General features: G+C 33.0%; 2 protein-coding genes across 3 annotated transcripts; one reads left to right on the forward strand and one right to left on the reverse strand.

Annotated features, from left to right (window-relative positions):
* Nucleotides 1–40: 40 nt before the first annotated feature.
* Nucleotides 41–7,298, forward strand: LOC140039340 (uncharacterized). Its single transcript, XM_072084948.1, has 5 exons — nt 41–749; nt 3,867–3,974; nt 4,863–4,952; nt 6,103–6,354; nt 6,899–7,298. The coding sequence occupies exons 1-5, from the start codon at nt 692–694 to the stop codon at nt 7,162–7,164; spliced, it is 774 nt and encodes a 257-aa protein (XP_071941049.1). The 5' UTR covers nt 41–691; the 3' UTR covers nt 7,165–7,298.
* Nucleotides 7,299–7,999: 701 nt separating this feature from the next.
* On the reverse strand, nt 8,000–17,476 carry LOC140063876 (phospholipase ABHD3-like). Of its 2 annotated transcripts, XM_072110187.1 has the most exons (9): nt 17,349–17,476; nt 14,358–14,518; nt 13,805–13,926; nt 13,460–13,566; nt 13,088–13,200; nt 12,450–12,623; nt 11,947–12,004; nt 11,251–11,416; nt 9,375–10,765 (listed from the first exon to the last, which is right to left on the reverse strand). In XM_072110187.1, the coding sequence occupies exons 1-9, from the start codon at nt 17,421–17,423 to the stop codon at nt 10,578–10,580; spliced, it is 1,164 nt and encodes a 387-aa protein (XP_071966288.1). In that variant the 5' UTR covers nt 17,424–17,476; the 3' UTR covers nt 9,375–10,577. The 2 variants fall into 2 exon arrangements, with proteins under 2 accessions (XP_071966289.1, XP_071966288.1); XM_072110188.1 differs by lacking the exons at nt 9,375–10,765; nt 11,251–11,416 and adding an exon at nt 8,000–8,117.
* Nucleotides 17,477–21,173: the final 3,697 nt, after the last annotated feature.

The raw sequence follows: 21,173 nt of genomic DNA on the forward strand, positions 1-21,173 counted from the left end.
CACCACTACTGCTTTTCGCAAAATGAAAATTACTTATGCTCGTAAATAAATGTAAACGAATATAATGTACACTGGCCTGATTAATAAATGAAACAAACAATTGATTGGCGTTTGACCCTAGATGATGGATTATCATTATAGCACTTACTTTATTTTTTCAAATTACAAAAATCGTTACAATTTAAAACTAAAATCATACGTTTAGTTCTTTAATTAGTGTGATTCACATCAATCATCATTTTACGATGGCTACTGATTGGTAATTACTCGAATAATGGTGAACAAATAAACTATGTCTAACTAATTATTACCTAAATCAACACAAAACTGTTAGCAATTAAGACGTACTCTTTTATACGATTGTAATTGAAGACGTATGATGAAATATTGTTTTACACCTTTTCATTTCCATTCTATAAACGTTTACGATTTATATCGAATACTATTATTAATGAATAATACTTACAACCGAAATTTAATATCATAAAAAGGCCTAGCAACAGTAAACATAAGTATTGTTATTGTGTCATATAAAGTAGTTCCCACCAGCCTGTTTACAGTGACAATGATTCTATAAGACTATAATTCACTAATGAAAAAATATATATAAGGCTACTAAAAGTAACACAGTGGTATAATTGGATTTCGATTGCCAACGCGTCGAGTGTGTATTTTCAAGAATTATTAAAGTATGGAATGTATAGCAGTTATTACTACTGCAGTGTGTCTGTTTTGTACTTGCAGTGCATGTAAGTATATTACATCTGCTTAAGCTCTGTCCACACTATCAAACTAGTTTGAGAATGTGATGTGCTAAAAAATTGTAGTGATATGCCCAAATGGTAGGGATATGACATCATCATGTCCATATATGGCACATCACTCTTTTTCACATTTCAGACTTTTTCATAGGCACTGGAAGAGTAAAAATATATTATTACTTTCTTTTTTTATTTTTTATCTTTTTTCGCATTTTTTTTTGTGTTACCAGATGATTAAATATAGGAAATATAACTTTAGTTTTATGTTCTTGGTGTTTTGATTAAACATTTCATTTTCAAGCAATGCCCACATTTATGCACCATAAACACACTAACTTGTTTTCATTTTCCGCGAAGAAATGGTAACATGAGGTTGAACTATTGACTAAAAAGGTGTTTTTAGCAGAATGTTGTCAATTTAATTATTCTTTTTTTCGTTGTGATATCTGATATAATATATATAATGATGTACATTCAACAAAATGAATATCCTATATCGCAGAAATTGTGCTTCCCATGTGCGACATGTTAAACGTAAGATTTAACACAAACGTTTCTATTCAGTGAATTTTTTATATATTACTGTAATACTATAATGTAATACTGTAATATAGTTTTAAATAGAATTGTACAGTAGAAATTACTTAATTAAAATTCAATACGGCATATTATTATTATTATTATTCTAAACAATAGGTCTATACCAATTCTAATAATATAATTTTGTTTTAATAACAATCTGAGTTTGATGCCTGATGTGTTTTCAACTATTTTTTGCCTTCTTATTTTAAGTGTTTTATGTTTGTTGTCTTGTGATCTTGATGTTTCTTACATTCTTATGTTTTTTATTTGAAATAAAGGATGATTTTATAATTTATTTTTTAACCTCTTTGATATTGTAACCTTTGTTTTGTTTTGTCTTTTGGATGCTTTTTTTGTACTGCATTAAAGGTTTTATGGATGTTTTAACACGATTGTAACCTTTGTGGCGTAAACACCACTTTTACTCACATTATCATCTTTTATTTCATCACCATAAAATTATATTATTTTCATTATTAACAAATTTTGTTAATTTGATCAACTTCACCAGTAACATTTTAAATCTTGTAAATTCACTTTGTATTCCATATTACCTCCTTTCTTCTTAAATTTTCTTATATTTTTCTATACTCTATTTCTATGTTTTTGTGACTTCTCTGAACATCTTTTTCAATTTGCATATACTCTACGTCACATGTGATGCATGTGACACTGTTTTACAAAATTTGTCTTAATACTTACAAATTCTATACATAAAGTACCAGGAAAATTCATTTCTAACCCAAAGTAGAGCGAAAGCAAAATTCTTAATATAGCCTACTTACATTCTGCGATATTTACTTGGAAAGCTTACTAACATTTTAATATCGGTAGTAATAAATATTAATGATGCATTTGAACCATTACGTAGTAATATGTCACTTTTGTTACTTTATTTCATGAATGGTTAAAATACACGAGTTATACATTATGACTATTGGCATCATTATTACAGAACCAGTAGTAATTTAAACAACATTTCATTATGCCGTAATAAGTTGTCATCACTAATACCCGATTCAGTCACGTACACAAATTTAACAAAATGTATAAAGCGATGTCTACACTATCAAACTAGTTTGAAAAAAAAAACAAGTTCGATTGTGCCCAAATATGATAGTGATTATTATTATGTGGGCACATCACATTAGTGACTATCAAACTTTATGTGACAAAAAAATGTGATGTGCCCATATATGGACATGATCATATAACTAATATATTTTGGCATATCACTATTATATTTGGGCACATCACACTTTTTTTTTGTCAAATTAGTTTGATAGTGTAGACAGAGCTATACAGTTCTTTTACAAGCTAGTAGAAGATTTCGTTATATCAATGTAATCTTTGTCGACTTAAGTATTAAATATACGTATACGCGCGCAGAAACGCTTTTCACACGTGCGTACCAAGTTAACAATTTTTTACGCTATTACATTTCGTAAAATGTCTGTACGTGAATCGTGACATACTTGTAACCATTTGTTACATTTGTGTTGCCGGGTATTGTATTGATTATTGTAGTACGTTTTGTAAAGTTTAATATTAATTTATGTTATGTATTTTTATTTAAATTGACAAGCATACTAACAACTTTATGAATGTCGTAAATATTAGCCTAGAGCTTATTTCTAATATATTTTAATTCATCGAAGAACAGGCGACAGTCAATTACAGGAATCCTTAAAAACAATATTAAAATACAATAAAAATGACAATACAATTGACATACTAAAATAATAGAAATGTTATAAAAAATAATATAATAAAAATTAATTATAATTATATTAACCGACTATATAGCGCAAGTCATCTAGGTAATAATTCTACAATAATTAGAATTACCAAAACAGTACAATAGAAATCACACTTTAAGAGGGTGATGTGTTTTGGAAGAGGATACGTTTAACCAAGCAGATATAAAACCCGCATAATATTTAACATTAATAACGTATACATCATTGTATTTGTTCATTTCAAATAAATATTTATTTTCTTCATAAAAAAATAGAGAAGAAATTGAGAGTACATTTTAAAATGACTGCACGTTGTTGTCTGTATCAACTCCAACTCACTGAACATAATATAGTACAAACATGACAGAAGAAAATACATTGTGTAGGAAGACAGTATTAGTCCAAAAGCTTTAAGTGTGGTTCTCCAAAAAAGAAAGAAAAAATATTAAGAAATATTTAAAGATATATTTTCTCCACAACAATTTTGTTTTAAATTTGTGTGTTGAATATGCCATTTTAATTTCACATAACAGTTATTCACTGTGACCAAAAACTAATCGAAAACAAATTATTTAAATGAAAAAACTGTAATTTAAAGCAGACAAATGGTTTTTGGTAAAAATTAACCGTTTCTTTTAACTTTTTAAATAATAATTATTGTTGTTTTTTTTTCTATTTTTTATTCATTAAAACTGCAAAATGGGCTATTAAAAGTCTGATTTTATAAATCATTATTTTTTATGATTTTGGGGACAATACATTTCCACACACTTTGTTTTTATAGCATATGTATCGTATAAGAAAACAGTGACATCAAAGTCCGTACACTGGAGTTCACCACCTGTGACTGCTATTACAGATGGCGACGATGCTGGACTCTGTTTCAAATCAGGTGAGACCTCTTCAAGCGATACATTTTTAAATACATCTTTTACTATGGCGCGCCGTAAAAGAAAACATCGCGAGTGTTCCGACACCGAAAACACCGAATTTGTCGAAGTGCAGCTTATTCGACAACAACATCCTTTAGAAAAATACACAAAGTTCGATATTCAGCTTATAATCAGGTGTGTTAATGGGACAAAACAACCTTTCCGACGGCGAAAAACTCTCGAGTTCGATATGGGACTTATTCGTCAATGCAGTAGGCATATTCTTCTCAAGCTCTGTCTACACTATCACATTTTATGTGAAACAAAGTTTGATGTGCTTAAATATAGTGATGACATCATCATGTCCATGGGTACATCACACTTTTTTGTCACATAGATAGTGTGATAGTGTATACAGAGCTTCAGATTCATGATGCTTTTACAGGTTAAAAGAGATAAAGAAGAGCAGGGATCGTCGGAATCTGTCCTGGGAAGGTTATACTAAAGATATGTTAGTAAGATAATAAGCCTACACTATTGTTTGTCAGGGCAATATCCTTCTGACATTTAGTATAAACTATATTTTTCATTTCATTTATTTATTTCATTTTACAAATATATAAATATAAAGTGGAGGAGCCTAAAAGAAAGCAAAGCTTGTGGTGAATAGGCTCCTCAAAACAAAACAAATAAAATATAAATAATATAACACAATTAGAAACTCCAAAAAAACAACAATTAAACTAATATCTTTTCTCATATTGACGTGTGATGTGGTCAAATATCATAGTGATATGACATCATCATGTCCATATATGGGCAAATCACATTTGTTTGTCACATAAAGTTTGATAGTGTCGACAGAGCTTAACACTGCAAGTGATAATTATGTATGACTTTTTTTTTAGCGAATTCAGTGCAAGAATGGATCACAATCGACCTCGATAAGACGTACAAGGTATCCAGTGTAGTAGTAATAAACGTTGCTGCTGAGGAAGGTAGGTTTACACGTGTTGACCAATGACAAGCTACAGTTCGAATAATTCATGGCTTGTGATTGGTCAACTACTTACGTTGCGTTACGTCCTTGAGTTGCGTCTCTAGTGGGAACCAATGAAAGTGAATCAATCAGATTACATGCTTCAAAAAATGTTATACTGTCCCCTCAATTTTTAGTCACGTGGACGCGACTCTATAGTTCACTATGCCGGTCGGTCTGTCTGTCGGTCTGTCTGTCGGTCCGGTATCACTATGCGTTTTATTGCTTTTCTGTACTTTTTTAACTGTTTTGATGTCAACGATTTTCTCGTATTTAACATAGGTCAAAAACCAAATAACATTTTAAATTGAAACTTTGCAAAAGTTTAATTTATATCAGGCGCTAACTTTCTGTTGAAAAAAAATGTGTGTTTTACACAAAGTTACGCGCGCACGCGCATTTAAAATTTCAACATGCGCAAAATTAATTTTTAATAAACTTTCTACGCGTTTCTTGTCATTTTGAGCATGTCAAAAATTCCCATACGCGCGCTAATTTTTACGCACGAGGTGCGCACAGCGTTAAAAAGATACTTTTTTCGCGTGATTTATGTTTTTGCAGCCTTTCATAATAATTTTACCAACTTTTAAACAATTTCGACTTAAAATTACGTCATACGAGCACGTCGAATTGGATAATTTGCGCACGTTTTTGATGAAAAAGTTCAAAAATTCGTCAAAATTATGCCTTTTTAGTCGCGTGGACGCGACTCTATAGTTCACTATGTCGGTCAGTATGTCTGTCGGTCTGTCTGTCGGTCCGGTATCACTATTCATTGTAGCACGCGACTTAATGGCTGTTGGCCTTGTTTTTGTTAGAGTAGGTTATTTCACTCTTAAAACGATTTACCTGATAAACCCATAATTTGAAGTAAATGGTCAACCGGAAGCAAACGAAGGTTGGAGGTCAATGCGTTTTTGGTTAAATGTTCACAGCGAACGCGAATAAATTAAAATTAAATCATGGAGTACAAATTCTTTACTCCATGATTAAATTAAATATAACTGATTTTACTCATCTTATTTCTTATATTTTAGGAGACAATACACATCTTCTCATCTGAAATTCCTTCTTCATATAACTAAAGAAAAACACTTTTCATTGTTTAGGTTCAGATGAGCACTTGAGAATGGTAGACGCGGAGGTACATGTCAGCTCCTCTAGTAGCATACTGTTTGAGAATGACGTAAGACGATGTGGAACTCCTGCCAATACAACACAAGTCTCCACTAGTCAAATAATTGAGTTCGAATGCTCACCAACAATACGTGGACAATACGTATCAGTTTTGTATTCTTCCAAGTCGGAAACACTGAACATTTGTGAAGTTAGAGTTTACGACGAAGAAGAAATAGGAATAGGTATTATTTACCTTGTTTTTTTTTAAATATCGTACGAATATTGTAGTGCATGTTATCTTAAAATAAAAAATCCTAATTATCTAATTTTTAAACTTTTGCATTCCTCTTTTTTTATAACTTATTTTGTCATGGTGAAAAGGGAGGATATTTTATATTCCTCTTCTGAGTTTATAGCCTCTATACCCGAACACGAACAAAATAGACATTTACGATTTTAATGACTGTATATAGTCTTTTATCACCATGCAAATATGGTTTTATATTGAAATCAATCTTCTTAGGCCTATTATGTAAATATGCATATATTTTCAACACTGAAAGAATTTTAGTACTATACAATAGAGAGGCAACAAATATGCATATAAATATTTAATTGTAATAAATGTACATATATATATATATACATATAAAACATAGAATTATAATAAAAGTGGGAAGATCCCGCAAAATAAAAAATAATAAAAAACCTCATAAATAATTTCTAGCTCGTAATGAAAATAGTCGTAATCATGGTATTCAATAAGTACATATATTTATTTGATAGGCGAGTGCAGTGATCCGCCATTAAGAATTAACTATTATGGGGTCGTTGGACACACCGCAGACGGAATAATATGCCAACATTGGAACTCGATGACTCCGCATACCGATCTTATAATCGTACCTAGTTCTTATTTAATACATAACTTATGCAGGAACCCGGACTTTGATTCTTTTGGCCCGTGGTGCTACACAATGGATCCGTCGGTGCGATTTGGTTACTGCAACGTCCCGGATATGATTGAACCGTGTCCGCAAGGTAGGGAATAATGCTTGGTTCCCACTAGAGACACAAGACAAGAACGTAGCGCAACGTAAGTGAGTTGACCAATCACAAGCGATGGATTATTCGAACTGTCGCTTGTCATTAGTTAACTCGCTTGCGTTGCGTCTACGTCCTTGCGTTGCGTCTCTAGTTGGAACCACGCTTTACAGTACAGACAAAGTTGCCTCGTACCTTGTGTAAATGCGCGGTAATGCACTCGAGTCAACAGCTGCGCATGCTCAGTGTCCTTCCATTGTCATACAAGTTGTTAAAAGTATGTTTACAAACGAGCAAGCATTTTCAAATTTGCTTTAAACTAATGTAATTTTTAGGCCTAATTTATATTTTTTTTTAATTGCCTTTTAGATCCATTTACTGATAACCTCAATCCAATTGGTTGTTGGTCAGTGGATAATCTATGTGTGCTAGGAGCGACTGAAGAGGAGTTATTCCCAATAGCTATCAAAGATCTGGACTTCAACAATAGGCCTAATATTACAGATTGCTTGGCCAAAATTGAACCACCCCAAAGGTTTGTGATGAAAACGAGATACTCGTATTTCACCAACCCGGTTAGTGAACTGTCTATTGCGCTGATGATCAACGCCCAAAACATCTCCTCTGGAATTATCTTAACCTTTGGAAACATTAATACTGACATTCTTAAGGTAAACCAGAAGTATTATAATGATGAGATGTATAGTTCAGAGGTCGAAGTTTACTATGGAAACAACCTATTGACACATGCGCATATGTTGTTACCGAATGTTTGGACACTTCTTGCCGTGACGTTTGATGGGCCAAAACAAACCATTAAACTGTGGCGAAACGGAGAGATAATGGCACTTGCTTACGTTGCTAAACCGTTCATTTCTTTCAACTCGCCTTCGGAAGATGTTGAAGTTACGGTAGGAAGTGTCTCTGGAAATGTCAGAGCATACGTTGCCTTGTTAGATGTCTATAACAGAGTTTTAACGGAAGCAGAATTAAAAGCAATACGGGATAAAAGGCTAAAGCGTAAGTAGTAGATTAAGCGTGGTTCCCACTAGCGACGTAACGTAACGCAATCTATGCAACGTACGCATGCGTGATATCAAACCTGCAATGTTTGCAGCACTATTGCGTCGTCGGTTCACACTTGTGATTACGCAATACACGTCGATACGCCGCTGCGTTGCGTTCTAGTGGGAACCACGCTTAAGTAGCACGGTATTCAGTTCACAATGAAAATAAGAAAGTATAATTTAATGTAGAATACTTGCCAATTTCACGTAAATATACCGAATGTACAGTGACTTTCTTGTATGCATAGAAACGTTGCGGAGCCTATTATAGTATACACTGGAAACATTTAGCAATAAAGGTTTTTCAAAGGTTTCTAGTGTACTGTGTAGACCAGTTGACAAAACTATTGTACGGTACAAATTAGGCCATGCACCTTTTTGACAAACCAGTTTGCCGATTTGTGTGAACTCGGTGAAATTCTGCAGGTGGACAGAATGACAGCCTCCAGTAATATAACTTAAATTGTATTGCTAGTGTGGACTTTTGTCAGTTTTTATGTTGTTGCTATTTTCCATACGCAGCATCCAACCGTGAGTAACCCGCCAATTACAGGAGGGATAAACTATTTAATAATGTATATCCCACTTAAAACTTAGTCTAATTTGAGACTTAGTGAGTGGATTTGAAAGAGTCGTGAGTTACAACTCCCGAATGGAGACTAATGTTTCTAATCTAAAATTCTAATCAAATTTAATTTGTTTTCTATTGCATTTTAGTCGACAAAGGAATAAGGCAAGGTGTGTTCTCAAAAAAGGAATTTTCTCTGCGTCCTCTGGGCTCAGTTGTAGTACGAGTGATCTGGTCACAAGCTATATGCTACCAAGTATGTATCATTAATCCACTGTGTACAGCGTTTGGTTATAGTAAAGTAACCAGTGTTTGTGAACACTTTACTGACTTCGAGGTCATTCGAGAAACGAGTTCAACTGTTTACTACACCAAGATTGTGAACGAAGTTAAGAAGTGTGATTCTGAGAGTACAATTGAACCTTGATCATCTAGCTTACATTTTAGTATCAACCTGTTACTGGTTGAAAATAAAATATATAATGTGTATCCTGCGCAAGTCCAGAAAATGACATAATTACATTTGTCGTCGACAAACCAGGCTTGTAATGCAGAAATGATTAAAATGTATTGGCAAACACGATGACTGTATAGTAATTTATTGTTCATTTTAAGCTAAAAGTTATATTTGTTAAGTGTAAAAATACATTATAAGCTTTGCATGAGATTATATCGATCTCAATAAAAAACAAATAAAAAAAAACAACTATTCTTTGCGATTTAAATAATAAGATATCAGTATTGTACATATAAATTAACTTCATGTTTGTTTATAATATGTGAATCTATTTGAATTGATGTCAAGAAGCACTATACTGTAAATTACTAATAGTCTTCAAATTAAAGATGTATTGTCCCCAAAAACATGAAAAATAAAAAAATAGGCCATTTTGCAGTTTTAATAAAGAAAAAACAAAAACAAATTATTATTTCACTTAAAAAAAGACAAAAGAAACGTTTAGTTTTAACCAAAAACCATTGTCTGACAGACAATTTAAGTATTTAAAATTTTTAGATCCAGTTTTTGGTCAAACTATTATGTGACATTAAAATGGCATATTAAAAAAAATCTTTATAAAAAGTGTTTGGGGGACAATATATCTTTAAGTAATAAATATCTATATGTTATATATATATCTCATGTTTGGCCCTATACATTATTTATAAATTATATCAAAAAAAATGTTAGTTAACTATATTGCAGTATTTTATAACACAGCATAACAAAATTTAGGAAAAAAAATACATTTTAACATTAAATTATCACAGTAATTTTGTAAATATAAAATTAATAAAAGATTGCACAACTTGTAAAACAGTGAAGCAAAATATGTCATGAGTTTTTTTTATAAATTTCATTAAAAATTGTCCTCTACAAAATTTTCCATTTTCCACCAAAAGACTTTTTCTGAAAATCCGAGAGATTGCAAGATACAGTAGCTGATATTTTTTTTAATATAACTGAACCTAACCGTAAATAATCTGACAAAACAAAGGGCTCCAGTTTTACAAGCTAAAGTGTATAGCATTAAGCCAAAGAACTGGCTTGCAGAAAAACTTGACATAACCAGATAACCCATTTGATCCATGTCCATGCTTATATAGCGCCGCCTATAATGTGCTTTCTAAAATGCACATTCTCTCGGATTTTTTGAGAAAAACTACCTAAAAAAAGGGGCTTATTTCATGCTTATTTAACTTCATAGCTGTATAAAAATAACAATGGGTTTGGATCGTTTATAATTACCATAATTATAATAATAACAATAAATGTAAATTTGAGTTTTTAAGTTGGTATATTAAATGCGAATTCATCTGTGTGTTTAAAAGCCGCATCCACAACATCTGCGAATATTGAATGCCATAAAGACTTGCCTCGTGGCCAGATGTTTTTTAAAAATCCTAGATGTCCTCCGTGTGATGTGACGATGAGGGCGACATTCTCTTGGGTACATGACTCATCAATCGGAAGGGCTGCAATTAAATATAACATCAACGGTTTTATGTCGTAATCAATGTTTTATTTCGGTGGTGTGTTGATGGTGTGTAAAATAAAGTCTAAAACTATACTATGTTCACTTAGGAAAATAAAAGCAAAAATTATACACGTACTATCAACTGACAACTTTTAAGAAGTTTCCTAAAACGTGATGATTTCTAAAGGCCAAGACCGAATGGACAACTTTCAAAAATAGGTGGTGGAGCATCCTCATGCATACATTTTTACTATTTTAATACACAACAAACAGCAATTACCAATTAAAATTACAGTATGGATAAACTTACTATAACATAAACTAAGTCTTTGGTTTGGGGAGTTGTTAGAAACATATGAAGAGCAACAACCCTGGCACTAGGTCAGGATTGAACCCTGGACCTTGGAATTGGAAAGCAAGCATGTTAAACACAAAGCTACAGCTCCACTACAATAATAAATAAAAATTGAAAAACAACTTTACCTCTGACAGGAGAAAATGGATCATTTTCGGCATTCAAACAAACGGTTGGAATTTTAATAGAATTAATTTTCTTGTGTAAACACGCATCTTCGTAGTATTCATTTACGTCAGCATAACCAAATACTTTGGATGTAAAACTAGCGTCAAATTGACGGATGCTAGTTGCCTTTTAGATGGAAAAAGATTTTATTGTATATTGTTTTCTAGTATGTGAAAAGGAATGAATTGAAATATTTTATTTATACTGGCCGACCTCTTCAGTCAAAGAAGACTTGTCTCCCAGAGGGCCCAGTTATATGATCACCTACTCATCTTGAAAGATGTACTAGGTTCTTTAAAGTGGACACGAGCTTGATGTGTACACTGGACCTATGGTTTATTGTCCTTATTCGAGAAGACTTGTTCTACCACCAAACCCATGGAGTGAGTGAGCTTCGAACACTTGCCGATTATGGCTACGTAATTACGGTCCCACCACTCGCTTACTCACGCTCCCGTAGCATGTGCAAAAATGTTGAAAATAATTCTTTACAGTTTCTTTATGTGTGCGATGATGCATATGGCTCACCTATTCATCTGCAGTAAACCCAGGATTTTTATTTTTCTAACTAACATTTGACCCCATTGTCTGGCAATCCAATTTAACTTAACTAAATTGTTTTGATATCTTTATTGACATAAATACAGTACACTTACTTTTAAAGCATCTTCTAAATCACTTGGCTTCAAACAATCTTTAAATTTACTAACATGCCTAAAAATGAATTAACATATAAGCAAATTAAAAGATATATTGTCCCCCTTAAAAAAATTGTTGTTGTTGTTGAATATGCCATTTTAATGTCACATAATAGCTATTCATTTTGACCAAAATTTGGATCGAAAAAAAAATGTATTCACCTGAAAAAACTATAATTTAAAGCCATAAATAGTCAAATTGGTTGCCAGGCAATGGGTTTTTGGTTGAATTTAACTGTTTATTTATAATTTTTTAAATGAAAACATTATTTTCGTTTGTTTCGCCTTTTTTTGATGGAAGTATTTAACTTTATAAAACTGTTAAATGGCCTATTCAAATTCTTTTTTTATTAATCTTAATTTTTCTTGACATCTTTAACATTTTCCCTTTAGAAAGCATGTGGCCATCACCCGCACCCCCAATCCAGTTTGTTAGTGTGTTAATATAAATTAAATCTAACCTTAGTAAGACGCTACGTAAGTTTAACGCCAGTGCATAGTTGAGTGTCCACCGGTTCACTGGTTTCTCTAATTCTTTAGTTGATTCAAACATATTCCAAGCTGTTGATACAGTAAATGCTGCCACCAACGGCGTATCAGTCCCAACTTTCGCCAAATAATTGAACAGAATAATACTGCAAAAATATAAAGAAATGTCAATTACAGTCTATTGATGGAAAAAAAAAATTGATTTTTGATAATAATGATGATAAATTAAATATTGTCTTTTGTGAATGGAAATGATTAAAAAAATATGGTCGGGTAATCAAGATATCACCACAGACTTTACATTACTTATTTCATTTCATTACTTTCGTCAGAAAAGAACAAATGCATAACAAAAGAAAAGAGTTCAAAATCCTAAAGACTGATTAACAAAAAGTGGTTTACCAAAATGAAAATTTAAAAAAGTTCTATAATTAAAATACAGGAGGCCTAAAAGAAAGTAGTGACAATCATGTGAAGTGATAAACTTAATTTGATGTCCTATTTTCTGCATTACAATTTAAGAGAGGGGGCCTGGACCGGCTGACCTCTTCCCTCCACCCTACCTGCCCCTTAATACTACCGATATTTTGAAATTTCATTTGCTACATACCCTCCCAATGACGCCCCAGCTGCCATCAATGTTGCTTCAGGGTAAAGGTCATGTACATGTTCTATTACAAGCTTTAGGTCATCGGTATTTGCTGCACAATACGTACGAGGTGTCTGAAAAAGAAACCAAATTAGTGTTTGCAAATGTTTTATATTAATTGCAAATATAGGTTAAGAATGTTTGTGTTAACAGCTTTGGACTTGAATGTTCTAACTATCGAACTAGTTTGACAAAAAAGTGTGATGTGCTCAAATATGGTAGTGATATGACATTATCAATCTCCATATATGGGCACATCACATTTTATTGTCACAAAAAGTTTGATAGTGAACAGAGCTTAAAAATAGATTAAAATAAAACCAATTAAAATACCTTCAACTCAGCTCCTCCTAAACCTCTGTTGTTAAAAACGACTGCTCTGTAACCAAGGCTGGTAACAGAGTCTACCATTTGAAGGACATATCCTGCTTCACTACAACCTAAACAAAAAAGATGAAATATCACAAGGTCAAAGGCCACCAAATGTTATGAAAATGTAAATAAACAAAGAAACTTCTACTTCCTAATAAGGTCACAGGGTGTATTCACCATTAACATACAAACATGGTAGTGAAGTCCAATCCACAATTACGATTCTCCAACTATCTATTCTTAAATTACTAAACAAAAATATTTATTGATAAAAAATGTCAAGAAACAAGAAATTGAACTTTGTACCGGTCAATCCAGGAAGTATGATCACAGTTGGTCTCACTTGATTATTATACGTTTTACTGGCTTCTTCATTATCCTCCCAATGTAGGCTGATTTCTCCTCCATCTTTGGTTAAAATCTTTTCTCTGGAAGAAAAAAACAACTTTATTGAAGTTACAAATGAATATTCATATTTATATAATTAACATTGTCAAAGATATCTTTATTAGTTCTGTAAAAAATGTATTGAAAAAAAACACAATATTTGATGATACCGAGACCCAAAAAAAAAAAAAAGTTAAACCACACCACCAACCATTGCCTCACCAACTCCCTGCCACATAGCTTATTGGCCTGCTTCTCTTGCTAAACAATTTAAGCTCTGTCTACACTATCAAACTTTATGTGAAAAAAAAAAAATGTGATGTGCGCATACAGTATATGGACATGATGATGTCATATCACTACCATATTTGAACTTATCACTACCATATTTGAACATATCACTTCCATATTTGGGCACATCACACTTTTTTATGTCAAACTAGTTTGATAGTGTAGACAGAGCTGTAGTTACCTTCTATATTTATGTTGTGGCGGCGATTGTATCAATGTTGGTACTACAGTTTGTAAGTGAGCTCCTACACACCAAAATGTAGGCCAATACATCGTCTTTAAACTGCGACAGTGGTTCAACAAAAACTTCTTTAACTTCGGACCACTATAAACGCCAGGTTTCTGTTGAGAACAAAACAAGTACATTTTTATTTTTATAACTTTTTCATCTTTAATTTAAAATGTCTTTAATGAACAAAATCAGTATTGTTAAGTCGCCCCATCGCAAAGCATGGAACATATATCTTATCTTATCAGTCAGGCAAGCTAGACAAAGAAGTATGGTAGTAGAGTAGTACCATGGAGCTATAAAATTAATTTTATAGCTCCATGGTAGTACGGGATCCAGTCAAGTCGCCCCATCGCAAAGTCGCCCCATACAAAGTCGCCCAATACAAAGTCGCCCCATCGCAAAGTCGCCCCAAAACAAAGTCGCTCCGGCACAGTCGCCCCATCGCAAAGTCGCCCCATTACAAAGTCGCCCCATCGCAAAGTCACCCCATCGCAAAGTCGCCCTATCGCAAAGTCGCCCACGGTTTTATTTCGGTATGACTATGAAGCGCCGCCGCTATTACTAGTAGTACGCTGTTTTAATCATATCGGTTGCGTTTGATATCGATTGCGTTGTTACTTTGGTCGCGCTAAATGTCGTATAGGCCTAGGCCTACATTATAATGTTTATCCTATTATATACATAATTTGTATTTTTATTTTTATTTTACAGGTTTTAATGGAGTGATGTGCTTTTTAGAAATCATTAAAAAAACAGTCCCTTGTTTGAAAGTTCTAAAAAGATTATCCCTGATTTATAGTTTCGAAAATGTTAATTTAATATGATTTTAAAATTAGTTACAAGAGCCACAATTACGAATCTTTCTTCAACCTACCAGGTCATTTTTTATGATAATATAATAAGTATATAAATGTGTAGTAGGCCTTCGTATAGATTTATAGTAGTTGTAAGACAATAGTGTTATAGGCTACTTATTGATCACTTTGCATTTATTGACAAGTTATGTGTCTGTTGTTATTTAATTTTATTATGACTTTTAAAAATGAAGAAATAAAAAAAAAGGATTTCATCGCCGATATGATCGTACGCTACATTTTGACCATGGAAAACCATCGTATCGTGTGCGTGTTTTTTAAAAAGGGGAATCCCCGACGGGCAGCAGAAAGACGTCGTAGCAGCTGTGAGGAAACAGATACCAGAAGGCGCAGCTCCGATTGGCTTCAGAGAATGTTTCAGATTGCGAGTCGCTTTTTATTCAACAGCAGAATGATCATTTTACTGAAGAAATTCTTTTCAACCCTTTTGGTTATAGGACATTCTAATTATCTCATGCCTAATAAATATCCTCATATCGGGTGTTTATTTAATTTTAAATTAAACAAGACAGTGAAGATGCACGGAATAATACGTACACGGACGTACGACGAATACATACACACACGTCATCATTTACGACATATAGTGGTGATATGATGCAATTTTATAATGGATATAATGATGGGATTGCCTTTCCAGGCTTATAATCAATGTTCATTGTAATACTATTAGTAAACTGAATGTTTATAAATAAATTGTTTTACGTAATTTGTTGCATATAAAATAAAAGTTACAGACGTAGCCTACGTTCCCTATAAAATATTTCACATTTAAATAATTATGTACTGTTAAATGACATTATGCTGAATAATACTATAATCTTAAACTATGTTTACAAATTGTCATTTTTGAAGGCACACATCTTTCTCATCATAGACCTGTAAAATAAAAACAAAAATCAATTATTAATATAATATAGGCCTAATAATAATAAATATTTATCGACCAAAGTAAAAATAATCTAGATCGTATAACATCATTTTATCGCGACCAAAATTAAACGCGACCGATTTCGAACGCGACTGATATCGTAAAACTCCGGCGGGGTTTCCCCATCTTCAGATGGTGCGTTGTATGGTAGTGCGACAACGGCGGAGTAATTACGGGGGTTTCCCTCTGGTGGTGAGCTAGCACGTTAGTGCGACCGCGCGCGGAGTGATTAGTTGGGGGCTTCCTCTCATGATGATGGTGGATGATCGTGTGACCTGTGAGACTACATGGCGGGGCTTCCCCTTTTATGCCTACACGTTCCGTGTTATTTTGTGTATCATTGCGACATTTTACGCACTTTTAAACTATTTTTTTAACGTTTTGGGGCGACTTTGCGATGGGGCGACTTTGCGATGGGGCGACTTTGCGTTGGGGCGACTTTGCGATGGGGCGACTGTGTCGGGGCGACTTTGCGATGGGGCGACTTTGTATGGGGCGACTTTGCGATGGGGCGACTTGACTAGCATCCGGTAGTACTATGCCTTGCTAGGCTCTTATTATTATGATCAGTTCTAATTCGGTCAAGTATTTTCTATTATATCATATATAAAGCTTAGTTATATATTATTATTACAGTTTAAGATCATAACCTACTTTCTTCTCTAGCCTGCTAGGTCAGGATCAATTACAGCATTATATGCCTTTGTTATCGTTTATTGTATAGTAGTACTAAGCATGGAGGTATTTATACTTCCATGTACTAAGTAGAGTAGGCTAGCCGGCCCTAGCTAGCTAGGCTAGTATCTATTAGTATTATAGTAGTAATGTACCATCAGTATTGTTGTACTCAATAATACTTTCTCCCTACTACTAGCTAGCTAGGCCTTGTTATCCCATCAAGATAAAGCTTTGTCTAACTAGTCCTGGGGAGTCCATGGCTAAGATATTACTAATATTCTTTCTAGCTAGTTAGAGGGCCTAATGGATCCATCGCCCCATCGCGAATTCGCCGTTGTACAGTCCAGGACCAGTCCATGGCATGCCTGGCTAGCCTACTAGCCTAGCCTACTACTAGCGCTTTATTACTCAAACTCAAAGGCAAAATAAAGCAGGGTACACATATTAAAGTATCACCTTAACAATTTTAAGAATATAGTACACGAAGTAAGCAAATCCTGCAAATATAGATAAGGACCTTTCTTTCAACATTATTATAAGTTTAGCAGGTCTAAAAACGGGAAAAGTTGGCAGTGAAGTGAAGTGTGTGTGATATCCGTCGCTATGTTTTTTTCATTCATTAATTTCGCAATGCGCCCTCTACAGTCATTTGCTGCGACCGACTGCGCAAATGCTGGAATTTAATTAAATGCGTGTATGTACTCGAATAAACTCGAGGGACCTTTTAAACCGACGGTACGATCAATCGATTCACGATTTTCCTTTAATGACGTTTATAAATTTGACTGTAGGCCTAAAAGAAGAAACAAAAGAAAGGTTTTGATAACAGGCTGGCATTTGTAGGCCTAATTTTAAACATTGGTCCGATCCAATGATTTGTCAGCTTAATAATATTAATAGAAAAATATTAAATGTCAAAACGTCAAATAATTATCCTTCCAATGGATAGAAAATGATGGATTTGACAGGCAGCTTAATATGACAGATCAAGAACAGATTAGCAATAATACGACTTCGGAAACGCAGGTTTAACTATCTTAATTAACAAAATAGATATTTAGAGAATAGGCCTATCTTAATTGTTAAGTATGGTCTGGTCTTTAAGTAGCATTATTTTTATGGATTTAGATTCGATTCTAATAAGTCAACATTTTTTTTGACTAAAATCAAACATCAAATATTTACAATAATTAAATAAATAAAACAACAACCAACTATCATTTTGGTTGGCAATATAGTTCCAAGAAGGGAAAGCGAGAACTAAGATCTAGTCATCAGGTGCTACTGGACATTCCAAGGAGCAAACATAGTTGGGGAGATCGGACTTTCAGTGTTGCTGGACCTAGGCTCTGGAACCACCTACCCTTGAACATTAAACACACATCATTATTGAGTCACTTTAAGTCACTACTCAAAACTCACCTTTTCTGATTTTTTACAGCGCCATGAGCAATGAATGTTGGAATGGCGCTATATAAATCGAACGATTGATTGATTGATTGATTGATTGATTGATTGAGTTCCCCAACTTATTTTGTATTTAAGACAGGACCACAATGCAGGTTTTTCTTTACCTGATTGTGTAATCTGGATAAAGATGTTGTTAAATAAATATTTTTAAAATAGGTCCGTCCCTCTTCATAGACACATGAAAAAGGAATAACAATGTTTGCTGGTTTTCCATGGAAAATTACAATGTGACGGAACTTGAATTTCCCCAACATATCAGGAGATGCGATCGCGCTTGACTAAACCTAGCACGCCATCACCTCTATGTAAATCATGTAAACCAAAATAGTTGATAGCTTACCCAAAATACATTTGCATGTCGGCGGTTTTAATTTGTCAATTAAAAATTGTTCAAGCTGTGTACATTAAATACAATTTCATGAACAAACAAATTTAATCAATTAACTGAATTATCTGTGTTAATGTTCTAGTCATAAAAACACAGTGTTAAATGGATACAAATTAACATGAATTTTGTTGGTAATGAATTGCGCAGTTATTCATCAATTATCAACCAGCGTGCGCACGTCTTTTTGATCGATCGTTTCTCACCATGGTGCTGGAGGAGTGGCGTGCGTATTGTGACCGCGACAACCACTTTTAGTAATGTGAATTCAATTTAACTTCTATAGTTATGCATGCAAACTAGGCACAATTGTCAAGTTGGTTTTTAACCGGAATCCGATGGTCAAATTTACCATCATGGGGGTCGTCTTAATTTCACAGTAGGCCATCTACATTTAATTTAGCTGCTCTTTATCAGCTTTTAAGAATTGGAATGCATTCCCCATAATAATAATAATTTTAAAAATGCAATATTCTACTGAAGATCAAGATTAAAGATATATTGTCACCTTGAAAAAATATTTTTTTTTTACATTTGTGTTGTTGAATATGCCATTTTAATGTTACATAATCCACTTTGAAAAAAAATTGAATCGAAAAAAAAAATGTATTTACCTGAAAAAACTGTAATTTAAAGGAAGATGGTCAAATTGGTTGCCAGCAAATGGGTTTTGGTTGATTTGAACATTATTTTGTCATTTTATATGAGAAAAATATGTGTTTGTTTTTTAACGGAAGGGATTAACTTTATTAAAACTAAAAAAATATTCAAAAAAGTATGATTTAATTAATTTTCATTCCTGTTTTTGGAGGACAATATACATCTACATCATAGAACATTGTATATTTTTAAATATCTTGAAAGCGAATACATGTTAACGTGACTGTACCTCGTGTACCGGTTTTTATATTTTAAGTGATAGGTCTATTGTTGCTTTTGTTTTGTTTTTCTTGTTTATTAAAAAAATATGTTTCTATTTAACTCGGATCCGCCTCGTTAAAACAGAACAGTTGATCTTAAACATTTAATTTGTTAACGCGCCTTGAGCACTTGAGTGGTATGTGCGCTATATACATCCATATTATTATAATTATTGTAACTCTCTCCATTCAACTCATAAACATTTATTATTTTGTAGATTATCGTTATTCGTTTTCTTACAAATACAAAAAAGCTGACGACATTAATGCACCATCACATCGCGTAGGCTTAAACGTTCGCGACCGATCAATGTTGGCACACGTACGATGTGCGCTTCTTGTAAAGTTATAATTGATGCAAGCGCATGATATCTATAATCGTATTGCACGAAACATGCACAAAACAAGACATCTTTTCACAACTACCATTGTTTTTATAAACTCGTGCTTTTGTATATACTTTTTATGTCCAATATTCAATTTTATGCATAAATCTACCATTGTTTTCGTGCTTTTGTATATTCTTTAGAAATCTAATATTCAATTTTATGCATAAAATTACCATTGTTTTCGTGCTGTCGTATTCTTTTGCATCTAATATTCAATTTTATGTTATGTTTATTGATATTACTTATACATTCTTCTTTTTATTATTATTAATAACATAATGCATAAAAATAATCATTGTTGTATACAACTATTATACAAATAAAGGATGTTAGGCTAACAATACAATTATACTAATATTATGCAGAGCATAGTTAATCAACATGACTACGGTATGTCATAATAGATTTCATTACAATCATTCCTGTTTTAATTGAATTATTCAGACTCATATAACATTGAAACACATCGCTGAAGTATCATTTCATTTAAAGTACCATGTATTTCTTCTTTCAAATAAAACGTAAACCAATCATATTATATATTACTCAACGGTATAAGCAACTGGATTTACACTGGACAAAATAACAATTACATATGATGGTTACGTATAAATGGATTACCTTATTGTGCTACATTTGATTACGCATATCTATAGCTTTTTATAATTCCAACAATCTTTTAACGAAGATCAATTGTGCCAGTTTTTGGAGTTCTTAATTATGAAATGAGTTACATCACATTTAAGAATTACGAATTGGAGTAGGGATAACCACGGAGAGATAATGTATCCGTGCTATATAAGTGTAGTTTAGGCAAGAGGCTGAGCTTCGAAAATGTCAATGGCCACTTGATGTATAGGTTGATTGTTTAAAATCAATTCCAAGGTAGATCAAATCGACAATTTCAGTAGTAACACGTGACGTGAAAAAAAAACACTAATCAATATTACTTTATTTAATTGCTACTTTTTCTCAATGTCATGTTTGGTATAGTGTTTTGTTACTTGGCAAAATACATACAATTGCAAATCATATTTCCTAATTGTGAGTTTGTCTGTATGTTTGTTAATAAAACCGAAATGGTGACGTGAGAAGGATGATTAAAATCTCGCGTATC

This window comes from Antedon mediterranea, chromosome 1 (genome assembly GCF_964355755.1).
Source record: "Antedon mediterranea chromosome 1, ecAntMedi1.1, whole genome shotgun sequence".
Classification (NCBI taxonomy): Eukaryota; Metazoa; Echinodermata; class Crinoidea; order Comatulida; family Antedonidae; genus Antedon; species Antedon mediterranea.